Below are 20,145 nucleotides of genomic sequence, written 5' to 3'. Positions count from 1 at the left end.
GGAGGAGGGCATGGCAAACCATTCCAATATTCTTGCCTGGAGAATCTCATGGACAGAGGAGCCTGGCAGGCTATAGTCCATGGGGTCACAAAGAATTAGACACAACTGAAGCACTTCAGTTCAGTGAGTTGACTCATGGCAAAAGACCCTGATGCTGGGAGGGACTGGGGGCAGGAGGAGAAGGGGACAACAGAGGATGAGATGGCTGGATGGCATCACGGATGGACATGAGTTTGAGTAGGCTCCAGGAATTGGTGATGAACAGGGAGGCCTGGCATGCTGCGATTCATGTGGTTGCAAAGAGTCGGACGTGACTGAGCAACTGAACTGAACTGAATTGAAGCACTTGGCACGCATGCACACACCCTGCATTATCATTTTTGGCATACAGATCTTGGAAAACCGGACCCCTCACACAAAGAGCTGATGCCAATGTAAAAGGTCACAGCCACTTTGGAGAAATTTGACAATTTCCTAAAAAATTAAACCTACATCTGGCATATGACCCGCCCATGCGCTGCCAGGCATTTCCCAGGAGGAATGGAAACCCATGTCCCAGAAAGACCCACACAGGAGCATTCCAGCACCGTTACGGCGTGTCCCACTGCTCTGACTGCTTTTCCTCCCCTTCATGGTCACCCCCCAAGTAAGGCACTCTTGGGAAAACTCTTGGCTTGGGGTCTGCTGTGGGATCCCAATTTAATAGAAACTGAAAGCTAAAATAACAATGAGCTAGAAAAATTGTCATCCGTTATGTAACCAAAAGAGCTTCTCTTGTTTTGGTTTGGTTTCTAAATATAACTTGATATATCCTGGGATGAAGAGTGAGAATTTAAAGGACAGGGTCCTTCCTGGGACCTGGCCACAGAAGAGAAGGTAAAAGCAGCCTTTCTTCCTAAACAAAGAGAAGTATTGATACTTATGATTCAGGAAGACAAAGGAGAGATGAAAGCAAAGGAAGGATGGGGAGAAAGGAACAAGCAAGTTGGATGCAACTGGGACCAGGGGAGAGGGACCCAGCAGAGGAGCCTGGCAAAACCTGCAGCCCCATGACAGCGTGATTTCTATCGACATCCTCCTGTGAACTCCCCTAAGGTCCCACAAGTGCACAGGGCTCACCAGTGCTGTGAGTGGGTGCATGTGCTGTGCTAAGTTGCTTCAGTTGTGTCCACCTCTTTGTGACCCTTTGGACTATAGCTCACCAGGCTTCTCTGTCCGTGAGATTTTTCCAGGCAAGAATACTGGAATGGGTTGGCATTTCCTTCTGCAGGGGATCTTCCCAACTCAGGGATCAAACCTGCATCTCTTATGTTTCCTGCATTGGCAGGCGGGTTCTTTATCACTGGCAGCACCTGTGAATGGGTGGACTTCTGCACAAAGAAGGTATTGAGGTTCCTATGTCATAAGACAGAACAGAGACCAGGAGGAATGGAAGCAGAGCCAGAGGCTGAGGTGATGCCTTACAGACTTGGTCTTGGATATCCACCAGCTGGGCTTCCCTGGTGGCTCAGTTGGTTGAGACTCCACCTGCAATGTGGGAGACCTGGGTTCGATCCCTGGGTTGGGAAGATCCCCGGAGGAGGGCATGGCAACCCACTCCAGTATTCTTGCCTGGAGAATCCCCATGGACAGAGAAGTCTGGGGGCTACAGTCCATGGGGTCGCAAATCAGAGGGGTGGCTCTGATGGTCAAGTCCACCTGGCTCTCTGAAAAGCAGGGTAGGAGGGACAGTAGTAAGTGAGAGACCCTAAGAAATCATGCCTCATCTCCTATGCATGCTGGATGTAGATGGGGTTCTCCTTCTGCAGGTGAAGACACAGCTACTGCCTTTTCTTGTCTGGTGGAGGGCAGTGAGAGCAAGGCCAGGGGGTGTGACATCAGCTCAAGACACAGGGATTTCCTTAAGGGACAGTGAAATGAAAATCAGGAGGAATGAAGTGAGCCTGTGCCAGCCCAGCAAGGAGGATTCAGACACAGAACAGGAAACAGAGAAGGAAGGTGGGTAAAGGAAGTGATGCTGCTCCAGAACTGAAGCTCAGGACAGTAATGGCCTCAAATTTCATAGTTTAGAGCAGCTGTACGTTAGAAAGGGTGGATGACCTCTGAGCTCAGTGACCTCAGTCCACGGAGGGGACATCGACCTTTCAGAGTGTTCCTCATGGGGCTGGGTGATTAGCAATAAAGAATTGGCAGAGTCTAACCTTACAGTAATCACAATTACATTCCAGGGGGTGGGCACCACATTTTTGAAATGATGTGTCTTTTTCAGAACAAATTTCCCAAGGAACAAATCACATGAATATACGCTATATCCAATCATTTTTCATGATGCTAGGAAATTGGCATTTCTAGGTATACACTAGCTACAGGGTTGTGACTTACCACGCAGAGAACTGCTTCTGTTAATTTGGTGAGGGAAATTGAATTTGTGGACAGTGAAGAATGAAGTCAGGGCCAAGTCTCACAGTAACTTGATGTTCACAGTAAGAAATCGTTCTCTGGGTGTAAAGAGCAACCAGAGGAGTGGAAGTGTTTCCTTCGGGGAAAATTCTGGTCTCATTTAATAGCTGGGCATGCAGAGATGCTTTTCAGGTTCAAGGTGCAGATGAGCCAGCATCACTTATGTAGGCACTGCCACTAAAACGCGCTTACTTCACCCCTGCAGATTTCCGACCATCTGGTTTTCTTCCTTCCCTCCCTAAGGACGATCACAGGTTCTTTTAGGGCTTTAATAAGACTTAGAGTCGATCTTCCTCTCTTTTTCGTTTCCTTCCTCACCATCAACTCATGTAGAGTCTTAGACTCCTGAGGCTGTTGGCCCAAGGTTACGTGTGCACGGATACTGAAGCGTTCAATTTAAGCCACGGCCAGGGAGCGTGCAACGTGTGCTCATGACGCCACCTCCTGGTGACGTATTGAACCGCACACTAAAACAGTTCTCAAGGTTTTTGTTCACAGAAACCCTGTACACCCAAAATTATTGAGGATCAATATTGAGAATATTTATAGTATTATAAACTTCAAACAAAAGTGTTAACATTCCTTAAGGCATTAAAATAACAATAATAAAGTCATTACATATTAATATAAATAACATCTTTATGAAAAAGATCATTGATTCCCAAAACAAAAAATTGGTGAGAATAATTGCCTTGTTTTAAATTGTTGCATATCTAGTATAGAACTTAATAAAAGACACCTAGATTCTCATGTCCACTTAGGCGGTGCTTTGGTTGAAGTACATGAAGAAAATCCACCCTCACAGGTATATAGCCTTTTCAAATAATTGGGTATATTCTTCTCTGTTACTACATTGAAACCTGACAAGTAGTAGTTCCTTAAAGTTTAGCTGCTCTGTGAAATCTTAAAGCCCATCAGTGAACTTCTTTTCTGTTACATTAAAATATGTTGTCTCTATTGCACTTTGAATCTATCTTTATCCACACCTGATTTTTTAACACTGATCTGTGACCCTCTGGAAAGCCACTGGCTGCTGAGTTATGAGTTTTAACATATTCCACTACATTCTACAACAAGAAAAAATGTACTTAGTATTTTCACCACCAGTGTCATCAGAAAAGTGTTTTTAAGTTGAGAAAATGTCAAGTCTACTGTGGTGGACACAAATTTCCCAAAATTTTACTTTTTGCTTTGAAAGTTCAAATTGTGTAATTGACAACTGCCAAGTGACTTTCCTTGCAGTGACAGGCTTATTTTGTGCATTTTTGAGAAGTATCTGCCAATACCCGAATCTCAATAAACTTGCTTTGCCTGTCATTTGTTATTTAGAGTAAAAATTATGTTTTGTGAAAAAGTAAATAGTTCATTTCACAACTCAACTACCTTCCAAGTGTTTTTCCTTTAGACAAGCACAACCTGGCATTAAGCAAAAGTGCTTTATGCTTACCTCCCTTTCATCATGCAGAAAATTTTAAAGACATGTATTTTAAGGGTAAATAGTAAAATTAATAATTGTTACTGCTTCTTCAAGGTCATTCTTCAGTGAAACTGGCATTTTAAAACCTGATCAAGACATTTAACGGTGAATCCCTGACACTGTTTATTGTTACTTTGTTCATGAGGGCTTGGTGTAAGGACAGAATCCACTCTGCATGTTTTAAGCAAGAAAGGGTTGGATATAGTCTTAGGTGATTACACAGTTACTGTGGAGTCTAACACAAGTTCTAGGCTGGGATTCCTGGATCTTTGTTGTCAGAACACTGTAGAACTAACCACTAGCAGAACTACCTCCTTGGAGACCACCCCTGGAGTTGTCTCCACATCAAGCCTCTGGTGTCTATACACCAAGAAACCGAGGACATACAGCAGGAAGATACTTCAGAGTCCCCTGGCTTAGCAGAGAGCATGGAAAGACAATCTTCACTGAGCTCCTGTGATCCAAGTATCACGTGAGTCGATCCAATTCGCAGAATCGAATTTTCATCCATTACCTCCAACAGCAAAGAATCATGGGAAATAGAGCATTCAGCTTTCTAACCTCTCAAACTTAGAAGGAAGGTGAAATGAAGATTTAATGAGTCAGTTCTGGTTTGGACCTAGTCAACAGGAATTTGTCCAGTGATGACAACTGGCAGGTAGCTTGCTTTCTCTGCAAGCGACAGAAAATCCGCCTAGACACTGTACAGATTTCTCTCTTGCACTTTTACCCATTGATTGTGAGCAAATGAGCCAACTGCTGCCATGAAGCCGGACAGAATGGCAAGGGGTGTGAAGGGTATGGAGTGGGATCAGGCAGGGATCAGTCAGAGAATCTGCATTGTCCTTAACCAGAAACCACGTCTTTCTGTGGGTGACCCTGGGATGTCACAATAGGGACCATGGAATGTTCTGACCTCTCTTTTCAAAAGCCCTTCTTCTAGTCCACTTAGCAATGTTTCTTTTTAAGCCAGCAATTCTCAAAACTTGCTACTGTGTTTGAAATGTGGGTTAAAATAGAGTCCTGAGCTGTACTACCAGAGACTTTAATTCAGTTTAAGATAGAATCGAAATTTCTTTTTAATCTTTTTTTTTAATTGTATCTTCTTTCCTCCTTTTTTTCTTCCCTCCCTTCCTCTCTCCTGTCCTTCCTTCTCTCCTTCCTCCTTCCTTCCTTGATTCCTTCATTCATAGTTTATCTCGGGAGGTTCGGATGCAGTTGGTCTACTGACCATAGTGAAAGAAACAGTCTTGAGGCATCAGGTCCTGATCCTGAGAACCCAGATCCACCTGTTTCAGAAGACCATTTCCACAGATGAAAGGAAGTCAGCTCTCACTCTGTGATCAGTTAGCTCTCCCCTGGGTGGAGGGACACAGCAAGGCTGAGCAGCTGTGACTTCTTCCCCTGCTTTTACATTAAGGAAGTCATTTCCCAACCAAATTTAGCTAAAGTCCAACTACTAGTTTACCGGAAAAGTATTATTTCTTTCCTCTGTTTTGTTTCCTTTAGTTCCCTCTTCCTGGATTTTATTTGAGCATATATTGTAAATCAAAGCTCTATCTTTCCCCCATCCTATTTCATCACTGCTTTGTGATATTTCCTGTATCTTATTTTCAAGGTTTTCTTTTTCTTTTTTTTTTTTTAGGTTTAGAGTCTCTTTCAGGACTCATTATTTTGTTTTATTGCTTTGTGTATTAGGTGTTTGACCAGTGCACCACCCCTTTAATTCTTGTAGCCATCTAGTTTATTTTTATATTAAATATATAATATTTACATTATATTTTACATTAGGAGAAACCCATTCTTCTCCTTGTACTTTCTCTTTAAAAAACTTTTTATTTTCACCAATTATTGATATTTTTATTTTTCTTCCAGATGACCTTGAGGAATAAATCTGTATTGATTTTGCCTTCCCTTTATTTTTTCTTTTAAATTGGCCAAACAGGCTTCTCACGCTCCTCATTTATTTCTTCTTATCTTTCAGCAATCTTTCTTTCCTTCCCTTATACTTAGAATTCACCACTCACAGCATACATAATAAACTGATTTCTTCTTTTGTCTTTAAGACTGTCTTCAATAGTCATATTTCCTCAAAACACACTGACTTTCTCTCACACCTAGAAATTTTTCCATCTTCTTGACCTTGAAATAAGGACAATGAAAACAAACCTCAATCCTTAGAGTTTAAAAAAATCAATTTTGGAAAACGACTTATCTCTTCCTTATCCTCTAAAAGCAACAAAAGTTATTCTTTTTTTATGTCAGCACAACAGAAGCTAAAATTATCTACGCAGCACCATTTAAATCATGCCTTTCTCTGCCTCATACTGACACAGCTTAAATATTTAAATACAGTTTCTTTGTTGTGAACACAAATCACCAGCCTTTCTCCATCACTCTATAATCCACAAGTCACCAATACGCTAAGCAAATTGTAAGCAAGCACATTGAAATTTGCCCGGATTGACTTGGGCCATCAGTACTGTCTATGTACACAACTAAGAACTATATAGGCTGCCCAGGTGGCTCTAGTGGTAAAGAATCTGCCTGTTGATGCAGGAGATGCAAGAGACTAGGGTTCAGTCTCTGGGTCAGAAAGATCCCTTGGAGTAGGAAATAGCAACCCACTCCAGTATTCTTGCCTGGAAAATTCTATGGACAGAGGAGCCTAGTGGGCTACAGTCCACAGGGTCACAAAGAGTTGGACACACTGAGCCACTGAGCACACACATACATGTAATATACAAAGATGTTGTGGTGCCCTTTGGTGAGTTTTTCAGTTCTCAGCGTGTGCTCTGTCTGTAGCCTGCAAAGCCACAGCCGCCACCACCACCTGCATAGCCACTGATGCTTGGGTTCAGGTTTACCAATAAAGCCCAATCGAACCAATGAGACAGTTTCTCTTGTAAGAATTTGGACCTGAAAAACAAAGATGTCATGAATCCCTGCTGGAGATTTAATCTTAGGATGTGTAAATTCTGAAGCTCTGACATTTTTACCACTAGCCATAAACCTGAGAGAACAGATGTCTGCAGAGAAACAGTGATGAAGCAGGCAGCCTGACAAGAGGGACGAGGGTGAGGGAGGAGAATTAGAGAACATGGCGCACACTTCTTGTATCTTCTACAGATATTTTCTTTGTGAAATTCTCCTTTAGACTATTCCTCCTCTTCAATTTTTGGAAGCACTTAAGAAGGACTGGCTTCTCTTGTGGCTTATCTGGTAAAGAATCCACCTGCAATGCAGGAGACCTGGATTCAATCCCTGGGTCAGGAAGATCTGCTGAGAAGGGATAGGCTACCCATTCCAGTATTCTTGGGCTTCCCTTGTGGCCCAGCTGGTAAAGAATCCCCCCGCCATGTGGGAGACATGGGTTTGATGTTGGGAAGATTCCCCTAGAGAAGGGAAAGGCTACCCACTGCAGTATTCTGGCCTGGAGAATTTCATGGACTGTATAGTCCATGGGGTTGCAAAGAGTCAGATACGACTGAGTGTAAGAATTTGGACCTGAAATGCATGAGAAGGACTAGCATTCATTCTTCTTAAGTGTTTGGTAGAATAGAAACATGGTTCAGTGAAATCACCTGATCCTGACCTTTTTTTGTTGGTAAGTTTTTTTTTCTAATGACCGTTTCAGCCTCCTGCTCATTATTGGTGTGTTCCAATTTCTTATTTCTTCATGATTCAGTCTTCAGAGGCTGTTTCTAGGAATCTCTCCATTTCTTCCAGGTTGTCTGTTTTTTAATATCTATTTATTTGATTATTTTGGGATGCATGGTGTCTTAGTTACAGCACATGGAATCTTAGGCTCATTCTTTGCAGCGAGAAGGCTTCTCTCTAGTTGTGGCACATGGGCTTCGCTGCACGGGGCATGGAGCTCTTGTGGGCAGGCATCCAGCAGCGTACTGGGTTCACATGGCCAGGCCCCTTCTAGGGCACGAGGCCTATCTGGATGGGCACCAAGGCAAGGCTCAGCGCATAGGAACCATGCGCATAGCCCTTGTTGCAGAGCATTCCCAATGCATTTCTTGGTCAGAGTGGATCCTGAGCCCCTCAGAGCAGGACCTGAACTAACAAACAGCAGCTCCTGGACAGGTCTGTGACCCTGGGCTACCCTCTGTGCAGCCTCCTTCCAGCAGATCTTCAAGATGCTTCCATGGCCCCTGGGGCACTGCGCACCTGTCTGCACCCACCACCCCTCCTCTCCCTGACTCCTGGGTTCCTCTCATGCAGGGAAGGGCTTTGGGAAGTTGCTTCCTACTCATGGACCAATTAAAATGGTTAGAAAACAAAACCAGAGCTGAAGCCACATGTCCATCTTGACCCTGAGGACCCAAACCTGTTCCTTGGAACTGGCCAGTGCAGCAAAACCCATTTTCTGCAACTATGAGCCCCTGATAGGCGAGGACTGGCTGACCCAGGCCCGTCAGCGAACCCTTCTTAGGTGTGTCTGGAGTGAGTCTTTATAACGGCCCCCTCCATGCAACAAGAATGCCTGCAGCTGTACCTGATGCCATGCTTTCTGCCCTGGGCCTGGGCTGGAGAAAGAGTAAGGACCTTGTGGGTAGCCTGGGCTGACTGGGACTCTGCAGGACGATCCGCAGGAGTTGCCAGGCTGCTACCTGCTAAGGAACAGGACATGTCACCTGCACCTGCTGTTGGAAGCTCTCCCCCAGACAGAGGTGAAGAAGCAAGTGAGAGGGTAACAGGCTGGAAGGCCAGGGGTCTCCAAATGGGGGAAATAGGCTGCAGTGTCAGACATTTTTTTCTCTCCCCCTTAAGCGGCAGGAGGGAACAAACTCTATGGAAATGTTTTTCTTAAGCAATGTTAATGAAACTATGTATTTGCTTTGGAATTTGCCTTTCTTCAAAATGGTTCCACTTAAGACTAACTTTGGCTGATAATAGCTCAATAAACCAGTATTCATATCAATCATTTTATGGCTAGGAGATGACACACCTCTTGCCATCCTATCTCAAAAATGCATATTGTGGGAGAGGGGCCTGGTGAAACTCCATCAGCCTTGAGGTGTCTGTCTTATCTGATTACTAACTTTCTAACATAAAACAGCATGCTAAAACTAGCAGGGGGGGCACTCTCCATCCTCCTTCTGATGTCTATGTCAGAAGCTTTCTCTGTCCCTTTTCGTACTTTAATAAAACTGCTATACAAAAGCTCTTGAGTGATCAAGCCTGGTCCCTGGTCCCAAAGCTAAATGTTCTTCTTTGGAGATCATGAATCTGACACTGTTCGCTGGAAGCTATCACAAGAAAAAAGGCAATAGCGGGCAGGACGGGAGGAGTAACTCAAGGAAGGGAATGGAAGCTTCCAGAAGCTCACCCAGGGCTAGGAGCAACCTGCTTGGCCTGCAGGAGCCAACCGGACAAGCGTGCTGTGGCTCAAGAGGCTCCAAGCCCTTCCCTTCAGCCTCTGAGGTCTTGAGAATCCCTTGGACTGCAAGGAGATCAAACCAATCAATCCTAAAGGAAATCAATCCCAAATATTTATTGGAAGGACTTATGCTGAAACTGAAGCTCCAATACTTTGGCTACCTGATGCAAAGAGCCAACTCATTGGAAAAAACCCGATGCTGGGAAAGACTGATGGCAGGAGGAGAAGGGAACGACAGAAGATGAAATAGTTGGAAGGCATCACCAACTCACTGGACGAGTTGGAGTAAACTCCAGGAGATGGTGAAGGACAGGGAAGCCTGGCATGCTGCAGTCCATGGGGCTGCAAACAGCTGGACACAATTGGGCAACTGAACAGGACATTTTACCTGGGAAGGGTGGAGCAGCTGGCCTGTGGGGTCAGCCCACAGTTACTCAGAGATGCTTCCATGTGGTCCACCAGCTTCCCACTGAGTTCACTCATTTTGAGGGGCTGCTGGCTGCATGTGAGAGAAGTTCCCAACACTGACCATATTCAGAATTATTCATTCAGTAGAGCAAGCATGTTGATATAGGATTAGCTTGTTTTTGCTTTTTCCTCTTCTAAATCACACTGAAATTAACATACTTATTCTATTTTGTAAGCACCTGTCCAATAATTAGGACAAATTCCCAGAAGTGAAGTTGGCTGGTCAAAGGTATTCTGTTTTAAATTTTTAAGTCTTTTGATTTGTCTAAAGTTATATTTTAAAAGTGTATCAATTTATAAATTTCCCTCAGCAGAATATGTGTTTATTTGCATACAACCTTCTCCAAACCTTCAGTCTTGCTATAATATTCATTCTAATAAGAAGACAAGATGACTCACTTTTGGTTGAACTTTCATCCCTTGATTAGTCAAAAAGACAAATATTTCTTTCTTATATTTTCAATGATTAGTATTTTGGATTCTGTGTGTATGTGTGACCTGCCTATTCATGTCCCTGGTGTGTGTTTTTCCATTTGGGGTACTAGATTTTTCCAACTCTTTAAGGCACATAATTCCATTTGATTTTCTTTTTCTCCTGATTCCTCATTTTGGATCTGTGGAGCCACCTATATATAATTACTTTGCTTAATCTAACACAATACCCTTCCTTTACCAACCCCATCCCCCCCAGCACACACACAGTTAGATCCTCACACTTTGTTTTATTCACCTAGAATAAGAAATAGTGAATTTGCAACTATGATCACAAATGGCACCCCAATGTACAACATCAGGCCAAAGCTGCTCACCACTGCCAAGGCAGCAGAAACGACTCCAAAGGCTGCCACCCACATTTTGTTTTGTATACAGTCACACCTGTAAATTTGGAGGGAAAAGTCATGGAACTTGTGGTGGTAGCTTCCATACTGAAATTCCAGCAATTCATAACGTTCTTGACTCAGAACCTCTTCAGAGTCCTCATGGGCAATAATTCCCATACTTGTCTGCAGGAGAATGTTAATTTCCAGGTACTAGCCCATCCCAACTGAACAAAAACAAATGTGCGGAGGGAACAGAAAGGAATCTGTTCAGTTCAGTTGCTCAGTCATGTCTGACTCTTTGCAACCCCATGGACTTCAGCCCCCAAGGCTTCCCTGTCCATTACCAACTCCTGGAGCCCACTCAAACTCAAGTCCATCAGTGATACCATCCAACCATCTCATCCTCTGTTGTCCCCTTCTCCTCCTGCCCTCAATCTTTCCCAGCATCAGGGTCTTTTCCAATGAGTCAGTTCTTCACATCAGGTGGCCAAAGTATTGGAGTTTCAGCTTCAGCATCAGTCCTTCCAATGAATATTCAGGACTGATTTCGTTTAGGATGGACTGGTTGGATCACCTTGCAGTCCAAGGGACTCTCAAGAGCCTTCTCCAACACTGCAGTCCAAAAGCGTCAATTCTTTGGCGCTCAGCTTTCTTTATAGTCCAACTCTCACGTTGATACATGAGTACTGGAAAAACCATAGATGGGCTGATGTTGGCAAAGTAATGTCTCTGCTTTTCAATATGCTGTCTAGTTTGGTCATAGCTGTTCTTCCAAGGAGCAAACATCTTTCAATTTCATGGCTGCAGTCATCATCTTCAGTGATTTTGGTGCCCCCCAAAAATAAAGTCTCTCACTGTTTCCATTGTTTTAGCATCTATTTGCCATGAAGTGATGGGACCAAATGCCATGATATTAGTTTACTGAAAGCTGAGTTTTAAGCCAATTTTTTCAGTCTCCTCTTTCACTTTCATCAAGAGGCTCTTTAGTTTTTCACTTTCTGCTATAAATGTGGTGTCATCTGTGTATCTGAGGATACTGATATTTCTCCCAGCAATCTTGATTCCAGCTTGTGCTTCATCCAGCCCAGTATTTCGCAGGACGTACTCTACATATAACTTAAATAAACAGGGTGACATTATACAGCCTTGACATACTCCTTTCCTGATTTGGAACCAGTCCGTTGTTTTGTATCCAGTTCTAACTGTTACTTCTTGACCTGCATACAGATTTCTCAGGAGGCAGGTCAGGTGGTCTGGAAGAATTTTCCACAGTTTGTTGTGATCCACACAGTCAAAGGCTGTGGACTAGTCAATAAAGCAGAAGTAGACGTTTTTCTGGAACTCTCTTGCTGTTTTGATGATCCAGCAGATGTTGGCAATCTGATCTTTGGTTCCTCTGCCTTTTCTAAATTTAGCTTGAACATCTAGAAGTTCATGGTTCACATACTGTTGAAGCCTGGCTTGGAGAATTTTGAGCATTACTTTGCTAGTGTGTGAGATGAGTACAATTTTGCAGTAGTTTGAACATTCTTTGGCATTGCCTTTTGTTGGGACTGGAACGAAAACTGACCTTTTCCAGTGCCGTGGCCACTGCTGAGTTTTCCAGATTTGCTGGCATATCGAGTGCAGCACTTTCACAGCATCATCTTTTAGGATTTGAAATAGCTCAACTAGAATTCCATCACCTCCACTAGCTTTGTTCATAGTGATGCGTCCTAAGGCCCACTTGACTTCATATTCCAGGATGTCTGGCTCTAGGTGAGTGATCACACCATCGTGATTATTGGGGTCATGAAGATCTTTTTTGTACAGTACTTCTGTGTATTCTTGCCACCTCTTCTTAATATCTTCTGTTTCCATTAGGTCCATACCATTTTTGTGCTTTGTTGTGCTCATCTTTGCATGAAATATAACTATTCCAGTTGATTCTTATGTAATGAGCCAAGCAAGAATCCACTGACTGGACTTTCAGAACCACAAAGATATACTAAAACATTGCAAATAGCTAATTCCCCTCTGATCTTCAAAGGAGTATGAATGGAAGCAAGCAGTATGAAAGTGCCCAAGTCCAGGTATTTTCTCACCCACTTACGACTCCAGTTAGCCATAAACGCAATCCTAAACACCTCCTGTGTGTCAAAGCTGGTTTAAAATATATATTGTGGCTAACAAAAAGAATGACAGCTTCCTTCTAAAAGATGTTCGTGGTTCTCCTCTGCTAGAGAAGTGTGCTCTAGAAAAGAGGCTGCATGTGCGTGCTCAGTTGATTCAGTCATGTCTGCTTGTGATCCTATGGACTGTAGCCCACTATGCTCCTCTCCATGGGAGTCTCCAGGCAAGAATAGTGGAGTAGGTGGCCGTGCCCTCCCTCTAGGGGATCCTCCTAACCCAGGGATCAAACCTGCATTGCAGGCGGACTCTTTACCGCTGAGTCACCGAGGAAGCCCAAGAAAAGTGGCTACTAATTGCAAAAAAAGTAATATGTGCTCCATTTTGAATAACACAACTTATGCCTTTTTCTAGGTTGGACCAACAAAAATGGGAATATATACACAGCATTTAAAAAAAAATAAAAAATAAAGATTTAATACTTTAACTCACCAACAACCACAACTTCACATCTTAAAATATTGATGACAATCCCTAGGTTTCTGTTTTACTTCATTGCTAACTGCTTCAAAACAAATGACTGATAACTGCCTCTAGAAACTTTTAGTAGGAGAGAGAAACTAAGTTTGGTTTGAAGACTAAGAAATTCAGCTACGGAAATTGAGTTACTGATTCCGAAAGAGCAATAATATAACTAAACACCTTATTCATGCAAGGCCACATTAAAATAATTAAACTTTCTTCTTATTAAAACAACTATGTGTGTCTGTATTTCACCTTTTCTCAAACTGCTGGTGCTATTAGTTAAACTCAGGGCCCCAGATCAACATACACACACACACACACACGCACCAAAATAAAAGTAAATTTCTTTATTATGACAAAATTTGATTACAACCAATACTTTCTTAAAGTAACAATATGATTTACAAGAGTTTAAGATAAAAGATGCTTACTCCGTGGCAAGAATGTTATGACCAAACTAGCCAGCATATTAAAAAGCAGAGACATTACTTTGCCAACAAAGGTCCATCTAGTCAAGGCTATGGTTTTTCCAGTAGTCATGTATGAATGTCAGAGTTGGACTGTAAAGAAAGCTGAGTGTGGAAGAATTGATGCTTTTGAACTGTGGTGTTGGAGAAGACTCTTGAGAGTCCCTTGGACTGCAAGGAGATCCAACCAGTCCATCCTAAAGGAGATCAGTCCTAGGTGTTCACTGGAAGGAATGATGCTAAAGCTGAAACTCCAGTACTTTGGCCACCTCATGCAAAGAGTTGACTCACTGGAAAAGACTCTGATGCTGGGAGGGATTGGGGGCAGGAGGAGAAGGGGATGACAGAGGATGAGAAGGCTGGATGGCATCACTGACTCGATGGACGTGAGTCTGAGTGAACTCCAGGAGCTGGTGATGGACAGGGAGGCCTGGCATGCTGCCAGTCCATGGGGTTGCAGAGTCGAACACAACTGAGCAACTGAACTGAACTGAACTGAAGATAAAAGTAACAAGATGAACCTTGAAATCAGAAAGATTAACAGGATAAAAGCTACATATGACATGTTTAGCCCTATTCCCTCTTTCAGGTTTCTGGATTGGTGGTATTCTTCAGAGGATGGGGGGAGTGAAGTATATTATTGTCTAGAATGATTTGAGTTTGACTAGTCGCTGTGTTGACTCTCTCTAAATGACCTTTATTTTAATGTTCAGTAGGCAATGGAAGGAAAGATATGAATGTAGAACACTAGTGAACACACTTGGAGATTTTCTAGTCCCCAAGAAGGACGTTGGTTAAACAGTTTTTCAGAATGACTTAGAAAAGTCTTAGAACTTTAGATTACTGCAGTTCTGGAACACAGTTCTGTAGACTCTGATCTACAGTTTATAGAGAAGTTGCAGAATCCATGTGTCTAAAAATGTCTTCATGTGATTCCGGTGCTCAGGCTGACTTGGGCATCACTGGCAGCAAAATGACTAATCAAAACAGCTCACTATTAAAAACAAAAACTACACATTAAAGAAAGCGTAAATCAGGAGTTCCCTGGTGGTCCAATGGTTAGGACTCCTTGGCACTTTCACTGTTGGGGTCTGGGTTTGGCCACAAAAAAGGCATAAATGGATGAAATGAAGATAATAGGCTATAATATATACAGAATATAAACACCAAAACAATAGAAGTAAGTCCTTCCTTGTCACCAATTATTTTAAATCTAAACAGATTAAACTTTCCAATCAAAAGGCAGATATTGTTAGAATGGATAAAACAGCAAGATTCAACTATATGCCATTTACAAGAGATTCACTTTAGATCCAAAGACATGAATAGATTGAAAGTTAAGAGGACTGAAAAAGATACTCCATATGAATAGTAACCAAAAGAGACTAGGAGTGCCTGTACTGATAGCAGACAACACAGACTATTTCAAAAACTGTTCAAAGAGAGAGAACGACATTATATATTTATAAAAGGGCCAATTAATCAAGAAGATATAACAACCATAAACATAAAAACTTATACATTGCTAGTGGGATATAAAACAGTGTCGCCTCTGTGAAAAATAGTTCTGTGGTTCCTGGTGTTCAAAAACAAGCTAATCCTATATCAACATGGGATTGGTCTGCCCAGAGCATATTAAAGTTTTGGAATCCTATTCAGTCTTTAAAAAGAGGTAGATATAAAGTGTTAAATTAAAAATGCTGGTTATGAAACAAGATGTTTAAAATTGAGCAATATACAAATATGCATGTATACTTGTATAGCAAATTCTGGATAGATAACACTTAAAATATTAGCAAGGATTATCCCTGACAGGTGGAATTGCAGTTGTTTAAAGTTTTTCTTTGTATTTTCCTGTACTTTCAGGGTTTATTTTACAATAAGTGTGAGAAGGTAAATATGTTTATATTTTGGAAAGTAAACAGCTTGAAAGAATTAATAATTGGTTTCCTAGGGGAGATAGGGGAGGAACTGTGCACTGAATGTATACCTTCCTAGGACACGCTCACGCTTATTCAATGTTACCACAGCCATAAACAACTCAGGTGTAGACAACTGACTTCATATCAACCATCTTCATATTGTCTGTATATACATAGACATGTGAGTGTAGGGGTGAATGTGGCGGGGGCGGGCTGTGATTTAAGTAGCTTAAGAAATGTGTGAGGACAATTTCTGAACCAAGTTCCATAAATAATAAAACCGGTTTTTAAATACCTATTCCATATCAATGAGTTTATTTGTGGTCCTTAGTAGTTCGGATTCTTGCCCTTCATCCAGCTGAATGCAAGTGAAATCCACAAAGCTGGCAGCAGGGGGCGTGTCAGGATGCAGTTTGTGACAGACTACATAAGGCTGTGTCACTGTAGGCCCGTCTCCCAGATCATATACACAGAACATCGGCAATAGAGGCAAAGTGCGATTCCCAGTACCTTCCCATGTAACCCATGGAGAAGATCTTCCAAGGTTGGTATTAAAATCAATCAGCATGTCAGTTCCAAGCTTCCCTGGTGGCTCAGAGGGTAAAGTGTCTGCCTGCAATGCGGGAGACCTGGGTTCGATCCCTGGGTCAGGAAGATCTACTGGAGAAGGAAATGGCGACCCACTCCGGTACTCTTGCCTGGAAAATCCCATGGACGGAAAAGCCTGGTGCAGGCTATAGTCCATGGGGTCGTAAAGAGTCAGACACGACTGAGCGACTTAACTTTCTTTTCACTTTTCAGTTCCAAGTATTGATTTTGTATCAATACACACAGAAACAGAGGTGTACGGGAGTGAAAGCGGTAGGAAGCTTGGAAGCTTGAGGGAAGTGAAATTTACCTGCAACATGCTTAGGCTGTCCTTTGTAATCTCCTTTCTTCTCTCCTAACCTCCGGTGACAATTTCGGAGTCCTCAAATGTTCTCCCGTCCTCTTTATTACAAATCAATCAGGAAACATCACTGTGGAAGAGACTGGTTACTTTAGTATTCACTTAATATGTAAAGGATTTTTAAGGTTTACTTTGGTACATATTTCTGATCTCAAGAGTACCTACATTTTACTGACATAATGCCTTAGCCTGGGCAGGTGAAAATTGAATGATAGCACTCTCGGTATCAGAAACAGACTAACAGGAAAGCTACATGGATGTAGATATCTTCGTGTGTATAAACTACAGGTGCCTTTAAAATCATACCACATCGATAGCTAGATGCTAACTGGAGAACAGATAAATCCAGCTTATATTTTAAACAACAAGATGTTACCTCAATATTACTGCCTTAGAATAAAATGGTTTATAAGATAAAATGGTCTCTCAAATGTTCTGATGGAATCAGAGATACATTGCTAATCCTGCTTCACCTAATACCCAGTCAGCCAGGTTTCCTGACTCTTCATTGAATACCCTGAATGATGACTGCGAGTAGAGTGTACTGCGCTATGTGTACAAATAGGAGTGTGCACAAAGCACAGAGTTATTACAGAGCAAGGAGTGATGAGTTGTCTCGTGGACTCAGAGGCAACCAGAGAAGGTGTCGGAAAAAGCTGTATCCAAACACAGACTCCGCAAGATCAATGAGACCTTGAGGGACGGGCAAAGAAAACGGTTTGAGTTGATCTGGTTAATTTTTAATGGATGTTAAAAAAGTACGAATGCTCTGCTTCTTTCTCTAACAGGTGTTGGGGTCGATGACATGTTTACCATGATTTCTGTCTGGCAGAAGACCAGCCTCATGGATAGCATAAGCAAGCGGATGTCTGATGTCTAAGCGAAAGTAGCAGTACCCATTACAATCACCACCATCACCAACGTCCTGGCCTTCTATACAGGAACCTCTTTCAGGTTCCTGTATCTATACAGGAACAACCCTGCTCTTTTGTTATTTTTATAACATCACCTGTTTTGGAGCATTTATGGCCCTGGATGGGAAAAGAGAAGTAGTCTGTCTACGCTGGTTGAAGAAGCCGGAAACAATTGACCAAAAATTTTCCTCATCAAATAGTCCTGCTGCCTCCCATGTAATTCTCTCCAAGATGAACACAAAGCTGATATCCATCCAGGGAATCTATTCTTTAGAGACTATTTTGGTCCTTTTCTCACAAGCACCGAGTCCAAGATTCCTGTAGTGCTCCTACACATTTTGTACATCATAAGTAGTACATATGGGTGTTTCTGAGTGCAGGAAGGTTTAGATCTCTGAAATTTGGCAAGTGACGACTCCTACATCACACCATATTTTAATGTAGAAGAAGAACAGTTTTCAAGTTATGGTCCCAGGGTTATGGTTATCCCAGAGATGGACCTTGCCCATCTCTTAAGGTCTCATTAATCTTGTGGAGCCTGTGTTTGGATACTGCTTTCTCTAACACCTTCTCTGGTTGCCTCTGAGTCCATAAGACAACTCATCACTCCTTGTTCTGTAATAACTCTGCACTTTGTACAGACTCTTGACTACTGGGATAAAGTTACTAGGCAAAAACTGGAAAAATGTCTGGCAGATTTTAAAAACGATGAGTATGTAGATAAAAACCTTACAGAGTTTTGGTTGTGAGAATATATAAAATATATAGAAAAACTCCATCAAGATTTAAATAAGACAGCTTTTCCAAGCAATATTCCCACTTTTTAATGGAATTTCCACTTTTTGTGTATGATATTAATATTACATCATCACAGGAAATCATTTGCTCCCAGGCCTTCATTCAAACCATGGGTATTTCTTCTTCAACCAATGAGAAGCTGATGTTACTCCAGTTCCAGACATGACAGAGAAGTGTGAAGCTTCCCTAATGGTGTATAACCAGGCATTCATGATAATCAGTATTCTGCAATATTAAAAAACACTGTTCAAAATGTGGTTGTTGCATCAACAGCTATGTTCATGATTTCCTTATGGTTAATTCCTCATCCCCTGTGTTCTTTGTGGGTAACTTTTGCTATTGCTTCTGTGATTGTGGGTGTCATGGGTTTTATGGCCTTCTGGAATGTCAATTTTGATTGCATAGCCATGATTAATCTTGTTATTTGTATAGGGTTTTCTTTTGACTTTTCTGGTCACATTTCCTATGCATTTGTTTTCAGTTCAGAGCCCTCAGTAAACCGAAAAGCCATTGAAGCATTGTATCTGCTAGGCTACCCTGTGTGACAACGTGCAGTTTCAACAATAGTAAGGGTATGAAGCACACATCTTCAGGATATTTTCTAAGACTGTGTTTCTTGTGATGTTATTTAGAGCTGTTCATGGTCTAATGTTTTATCCAGGATTCTTAACTTTTTTTTGAAAGTGAGTTTGAATAGCCACTAACAAACCAAAGACCAATTATAGAATTCCTTATTGGCCCAATCCAATCTGATGAAAATGCACTATTAAGAATAGTCAATAAACTAAAATCAAAGACATGCTTCCTTGGCTTATAAATACTGTTTAAAAATGTTATTTAACACCCTGCTTATTTAACTTATATGCAGAGTACATCAAGAGAAACGCTGGGCTGGATGAAACACAAGCTGGAATCAAGATTGCTGGGAGAAATATGTTGGAATTAGCTATTTGCAATGTTTTAGTGTATCTTTGTGGTTCTAAAAGCCCAGTCAGTGGATTCATGCTCGGCTCATTACATAAGAATCAACCAGAATAGTTGCATTTCATGCAAAGATGAACACAACAAAGGACAGAAATGGTATGGACCTAACAGAAGCAGAAGATATTAAGAAGACGTGGGAAGAATACACAGAAGAACTGTACAAAAAAGATCTTCATGACCCAGATAATCACGATGGTGTGATCACTCACCTAGAGCCAGACATCCTAGAATGTGAAGTCAAGTGGGCCTTCAGAAGCATCACTACGAACTCATTCTATGAGGCCACCATCACCCTAATACCAAAACCTGACAAAGATGCCACAAAAAAAGAAAACTACAGGCCAATATCACTGATGAACATAGATGCAAAAATCCTTAACAAAATTCTAGCAATCAGAATCCAACAACACATTAAAAAGATCATACACCATGATCAAGTGGGCTTTATCCCAGGGATGCAAGGATTCTTCAATATCCGCAAATCAATCAATGTAATACACCACATTAACAAATTGAAAAATAAAAACCATATGATTATCTCAATAGATGCAGAGAAAGCCTTTGACAAAATTCAACATCCATTTATGATAAAAACTCTCCAGAAAGCAGGAATAGAAGGAACATACCTCAACATAATAAAAGCTATATATGACAAACCCACAGCAAACATTATCCTCAATGGTGAAAAATTGAAAGCATTTCCTCTAAAGTCAGGAACAAGACAAGGGTGCCCACTTTCACCATTACTATTCAACATAGTTTTGGAAGTTTTGGCCACAGCAATCAGAGCAGAAAAAGAAATAAAAGGAATCCAAATTGGAAAAGAAGAAGTAAAACTCTCACTATTTGCAGATGACAT

The 20,145-nt window shown here is 41.8% G+C and overlaps 1 protein-coding gene and 1 pseudogene across 1 annotated transcript; both read left to right on the top strand.

Moving 5' to 3' along the window:
* The first annotated feature begins 8,247 nt into the window (after positions 1 to 8,247).
* LOC112449232 (patched domain-containing protein 3) lies at positions 8,248 to 18,031 on the top strand. Its single transcript, XM_059892870.1, is given in 4 exon segments — positions 8,248 to 8,381; positions 17,350 to 17,544; positions 17,546 to 17,678; positions 17,681 to 18,031. Coding segments are annotated over 4 exon segments (813 nt in total).
* Positions 18,032 to 18,064: 33 nt separating this feature from the next.
* LOC132346900 (patched domain-containing protein 3-like) lies at positions 18,065 to 18,983 on the top strand (annotated as a pseudogene).
* The last annotated feature ends 1,162 nt before the right edge of the window (positions 18,984 to 20,145 follow it).

Source organism: Bos taurus, chromosome 13 (assembly GCF_002263795.3).
Source record: "Bos taurus isolate L1 Dominette 01449 registration number 42190680 breed Hereford chromosome 13, ARS-UCD2.0, whole genome shotgun sequence".
NCBI classification, from domain to species: Eukaryota; Metazoa; Chordata; class Mammalia; order Artiodactyla; family Bovidae; genus Bos; species Bos taurus.
The sequence above is the reverse complement of the archived record's forward strand: the minus strand, read 5'-3'. Positions and strand labels throughout refer to the sequence as shown.